This window comes from Pleurodeles waltl, chromosome 7 (assembly GCF_031143425.1).
Source record: "Pleurodeles waltl isolate 20211129_DDA chromosome 7, aPleWal1.hap1.20221129, whole genome shotgun sequence".
Taxonomy (NCBI): Eukaryota; Metazoa; Chordata; class Amphibia; order Caudata; family Salamandridae; genus Pleurodeles; species Pleurodeles waltl.
Window position 1 is genome coordinate 560,706,603 of NC_090446.1, and position 6,000 is coordinate 560,712,602.

General features: G+C 43.5%; 1 protein-coding gene across 1 annotated transcript in view; it reads right to left on the minus strand.

Annotated features, from left to right (window-relative positions):
- PARP2 (poly(ADP-ribose) polymerase 2) overlaps window positions 1–3,656 on the minus strand; it is a 283,463-nt gene extending 279,807 nt beyond the window's left edge. Inside the window, exon 1 of the mRNA XM_069244318.1 lies at window positions 3,270–3,656. Coding sequence (XP_069100419.1) covers window positions 3,270–3,339 — 70 coding nt within the window. The 5' untranslated portion in view covers window positions 3,340–3,656. The remainder of the gene's footprint in view (window positions 1–3,269) is intronic.
- Between the last annotated feature and the right edge of the window lie 2,344 nt (window positions 3,657–6,000).

Consider the following 6,000-nt stretch of genomic DNA (forward strand, 5'->3'; position numbering starts at 1 on the left):
TCCTCATCCTCAATAGTCGAGTCACTCAAATCGATAGTCAATAACTGTCGTAATCGTTAATCAGTACTCAATTAATAAATCACTACAACACATCAGAAATCAATAACAGTTGGTATTTCGGCGCACCATGACCTTTCAGTCATGAATAACCACACCAGTTTATTAAAAGTTAGTGAATTTTATTTCCCTATATTAACAAAGCTAGCATGATATATATGTGTCTCAAAACCAATTGATATATGTATATGAACATTACTAGCTGTCCATAACGGCGGAAGAAACGCAATCTACGCAAAATCTGAATAATGATACACTCTGTTATAGCAATGCAAATCACCAATGTGACTAACTGTATTTGACTAATTGCGTACATTCGGTCAGCATAACAAGATTTCAATTCTTCATGGTACATTGAATGAATACCTCGACTAACCTCTAATTAGCATTGGCATGTGGGACTTCATGCAAAACGAATTTAGTCAACACAAATTTGGAAAACTTCTAGCTAGGATCCTATCAAAATAGCAGTTGGTACCTAAAAGGAAAAACACAATGCATAATACATTTATCCTTTCATATTTACCAAATACAATCAGCATTCAAGAAAAGTCTTCGTCCTTCAGGTACCGGTTGCTCAGCATGGGACAAATTTCAATGGGGCAAAGTTAAGGGCAAGTTTCCTTGCAGCGGCAAGGAGAATGGGGCAAAGTTACTGCATGGGCAAGATGGGGGCAAATCAAAGTTAAAGTCTCTAGGGTGAGAATTCTCAAAGTCTCTTTCTCTCAGATAGAGAAAAAGGGCATCAGGTGTCGTCCAAAATGGAGTCTGGCATCAGGCTTCAAACTGGCATCGAGAAAAATGGCTGACTTCTCTTTGTCCGGTGGGTTTAAGTAAGAAACATTCCAAATTCTGTAGGGTCTTCCATTGGAGGGTTCATAGGTTGGCTTCAAATTGTCCAATCAAAAATTGTCTTTTACTAGCGCCCATTTATGCATACACTGTCCTTGGCGCCTTGGAACACAAATTGTATCATGGTTTGCCAATTATTTTACTATCTGTACCTTCATTGTCCACACCTGCAGAGACTGACCTTGTATCAAAGGGGATGTAACCGGCCTAGCACGAAACCTTGGAGATAAGTGTACCAGCCAGTTTCTACTGGAAAAAATACAACTTCAAGCAAGAATATATGTTTCATTAGTTCAGGAAAAAAAATCACGCAGTTAGAATTTGAAACCAAGCAACTAGGCCAAAGCCTGTACTAAATTTAAGCTAAGCAAAAACAGTTTTCAAACAAGAAATCATGGCATACATTTGCGATTATGACGGATTAGTACATTTTTAATACTTCATGATTAATAAAGCTCGTTTATAATGATGGCGAACTACCCCGAGGGCACAATTTCCCTCGTACATTATTTCTTTTACTTAAAATCACACTTCAATATATATGTCGGTTACACGGTGTACATGAATATATGTCGAACCTTCTTTTCTGCGTCATCACTTGCGAGACGCTGTAGTAGTTAGAAAAGGGCTCAGAGCCCGTGCATGTCACGCTTGTGGACTTGCCTTTTAAAATCTGCTTGCTTCCATTTGGTGATGGCATGCATATGCCATGCCTTTTCTGTTACCCCTCCTTGGGCGCAGCGACCAAGTACTGAAAACATACGAGGCTCGCTGTTTTCCGTCTGGTTTGTGGACTACTTTTTCTCTTTTTTCGCAGCGCGATCTTGCTGAGCAGAAGTTGAGCGCTTTGCATGACACTGACCCTGTATCATAGTTAATTGCACTTTTGCCGATAGGTTTCACTACGAGTGAACTGTAGCAGCACGATCAAGCTCTTTTTTTCCATTTAATGAGGCAAGAAAAGTCTGGTTGGGAGTTTATAACTGCTAATAGCTCTAACTCAGAGAAATGCGAGACCCGTTGCATTGCAAATGCTTGTTGTTTGTGTTATTATACTGTTTCTAATCTCTTTTTGCAGCATCCAGTGCAGCTAATTCCGCTGCCGGCCCCCGGGTTGTGGCAACATAGCTGTGTTACATACTACTTAAATGCTACTGAGGCTGTTGGCCTGCAAGGTCGTAGGCATACAGCTGTGTTCTTTGTCGTTTTAAAAATGCAATAAAATAAGACTGATCTATAAACATTCAGAGAGATGTTAAAACAGGCAAGCATTAAATGAGCAAAAAGGAAAAGCAGCAAAGATATCCTCCACCATTTATCTTTAGGAACACCTTTATTTCTAAAAACATCTTGCTGAAAATATTTAAAATTATGACAAACTTCTCTTCAAAATTCAGAAAGTTTGATTTCAGAAATATATCATAGCATTTATGGGCATTTGTCACAATTTATAGTTCTCAAACATGAACTCAGAAACATTCACGACTTCCCCCATCCTGACAATCATGCCGTTAGTGAAGCAGGAAGCAATACAGTTGTCATGCACACCCGCTGGGCGTCTTATGTTCATTATATACATTTAACAACATTATAGTTATTCCAATCAAACACAAGAGGTTTTCTACGGTGCACATCCAGAACTCGCGTATTTCAAGATTCTCTCATATGTCATAAGAAAGAGAAAGGAGGAAAAGTGGAATAAAACAATTGCTTGTGATCACACGATTCGATAACGTGGCAAAGCCAGCATTTCTAGATTTTCTGGGTACACACTGAGTTCAGCTATTAGATGGCTATCTCTTCCATGCCTTACATAGACAGTTAAAGCGGTGTTTAATTCTGAATGCATGAGGGTAGAAGGTGAGTAGCAGACACACGCTACATCAAGACTCGGTTCGTTTTGGGCTCGATTATGCAAGAGAACATCAAGCTGAGAGCGAGGCACAAGGTTAAAGCCCTCAGCAATTCGCCCACCTCTACTTGCACCACATATGGGAATTGAGACAAATGGCATGGGAAGCTTATGATTTGACACTCAGAATACAATACGACGCTTTCTTTGCTCGCATAATGTCTATCAATGCGACTCCCGGTTACGACACAAACCATTCTTTTAGGCTACGATGGACCATTTAAGTGAGTATCCGTGTTCTATACTATACAAAATACACTCTGAGTTCCTGCGCGCGCGGACCTTTTTAACTTAAAGAAATGCGCGACAAAGTATTATTTTCATTGCCTGCTCAAGGTACTGAGCCATAACTAGCTGGCAATAGATCATCAACAAACACATTCGACACACCACCCATAATAACTTATTCGTGCGGGTCTCGCAACAGTTTTCAGTTGTCGTCACTCACCCCTCGTCTTCTCGGATCTATCATCCGCGGGAGTTGGAATGCTCTTCCCTCCTCGACCTTTAGGCGGCATATTTTTGCAACGGGTTGGAAGATGTTGGCGTAAATACAACAGGGAGAGGAACAGATGCAACTTTTTCTCTAACAGGCGTGAATATTCCAAGATCGGAAGAGTGGTGTTTATTATGCAAAAAGGAAGGCGGGGCTACGCGATGGATTGGCACAACAGACCCTTTCTGTTGGCGCGCCGCGGTTCATTGAGTGCACGGGTTGGTGGGATTCATTTTCGAGGAGAATCTTCCGGCGAGGTACGGCCGTAGGCCAGGCAAATGTAAAGCTCGAGCAATACGATGCTCGTACCTAGAGTGCTCGCTCACTCACAGTAAAATGGCCGACATATCTTCCGGTTCGCCAGTGGTGTAATCCGCACAGGAACCTGCAGGACCACGAACTCGTGTGTCAAAGCATGCAGGCACGAGTAGCAATCTTGCCGGCCATATTAAAACGGCGATTACAACCTAGAGTTGAAATTTAATGCAGACTTTTCTTGAATGGAGCAAACTGTTATCCAGCGGAAAGGGGAACAAACCACAGACGCTGGTCATAAGGGATAAAAGGCCGCTTTAATAGAACAGGTCTGGTATAAAACAATAACCTTGGCTTTTAGCCTCACAAAACTACAAACCTCACTATACAATATTTCCCTCCTAACCCCTCCCCCACCCTCTAAACTTTCCACTCCCCAATCGCTCTTGAACAATCTCTTCCCCATCTGTCCTGCTGCCCACCTTCTGTAGTTACCCTTGCCTTTCCTCCTTGTGACCCTTGCTAAAACCTCCCCGCCCTCAAATCTTTCGCATCATCCCCTTCCCCACCCAAAAGCCTTTCTGTGTAAATCCCCCGCCCCACCAGACCTGCCTACCAGCGGCATGAATGAAACTAAACAAAATACTCTAGTGAACAATAAAAAACATGACACATCATGAAACCTGTCCTATTATAGCCTAATTAAGCCATCCAAAAACAAAAACTTTTTTACCCCAAAAAGAACAATAAAAACCACACTTTTCCTACAACAAAAAACTCAAACTCTAACAAAACAACTAAATGAAGGGCGGGCCCAAAAAACAGTGCCTCCTGGGTGTGAACAACGGCCAAAGAGGCCGCCCACACCCAGCCCACCCACTATATACCCACACCAAAGACCCACCCCATCCTGTCCAATTACCCAATGGCTATCCCGATTCCCAGTGGCCCGTTCCAACCGCCCGATAAGCCCGGGGGGAGACCGGGTTAAACCTCGGCTCCCCCCAAGCCCCCATCAGGCGGAAAGGGGAACAAACCACAGACGCTGGTCATAAGGGATAAAAGGCCGCCTTAATAGAACAGGTCTGGTATAAAACAATAACCTTGGCTTTTAGCCTCACAAAACTACAAACCTCACTATACAATATTTCCCTCCTAACCCCTACCCCACCCTCTAAACTTTCCACTCCCCAAATCACCCTTGAACAATCCCTTCCCCCTCTGTCCTACTGCCCACCTTCTGTAGTTACCCTTGCATTTCCTCCTTGTGACCCTTGCTAAAACCTCCCGCCCTCAAATCTTTCGCATCATCCCCTTCCCCCCCAAAGCCTTTCTGTGTAAATCGCCCCGCCCCACCAGACCTGCCTACCAGCGGCATGAATGAAACTAAACAAAATACTCTAGTGAACAATAAAAAACACGACACATCATGAAACCTGTCCTATTATAGCCTAATTAAGCCATCCAAAAACAAAAACTTTTTTGCCCCAAAAAGAACAATAAAAAACACACTTTTCCTACAACAAAAAACTCAAACTCTAACAAAACCAAAACAACTAAATAAAGGGAGGGCAGTGGGCCCACTATATACCCACCCCAAAGACCCACCCCATCCAGTCCAATTAACCAATGGCTATCCCGATCCCCCGTGGCCCGTTCCAACCGCCCGATAAGCCAGGGGGGAGACCGGGTTAAACCTCTGCTTCCCCCAAGCCCCCATCGGGCGGAAAGGGGAACAAACCACAGACGCTCGTCATAAGGGATAAAAAGCCGCTTAATAGAACAGGTCTGGTATAAAACAATAACCTTGGCTTTTAGCCTCACAAAACTACAAACCTCATTGTTAGAAATGGGGTCTTTGGTTGACAGTCAGGTTACCCCCTGTTCAAGCAAGGACCCTCACTCTAGTCTGGGTAAAAGAGAATCACCCTCAGCTAACCCCTGCTTACCCTCTTGGTAGCTTGGCAGAGCAGTAGGCTTAACTTCAGAGTGCTAGGTGTAAAGTATTTGTACCAACACACACAGTAACTTAATGAAAACACTACAAAATGACACAACACCAGTTTAGAAAAATAGGAAATATTTATCTAAACAAAACAAGACCAAAACGACAAAAATCCAACATACACAAGTCAAGTTATGAATTTTTAAAGATTAAACTCAAAAATAGCACTTAGAAACAAAAATGCTTCGATGAGATGTTAACACGGCGTCGTGACGGAGTCGTTCCCAACAAGCTGACACCAGCGGCGCCGGACACGGAGTCGTGTAGACCCCCAAGTACAGTACCTTTGGTGAAGAGTGAAAACAAGCCGATGCGCGAAGTCGGGAGTCGCGCCGTCCGTGCGAAACGTTGAATCCGTGCACTTTGAGCGGCGTCGGTCACGACGTGGTGCGGTGACTTCCACGGAGTCGCGGACTTCAGCGG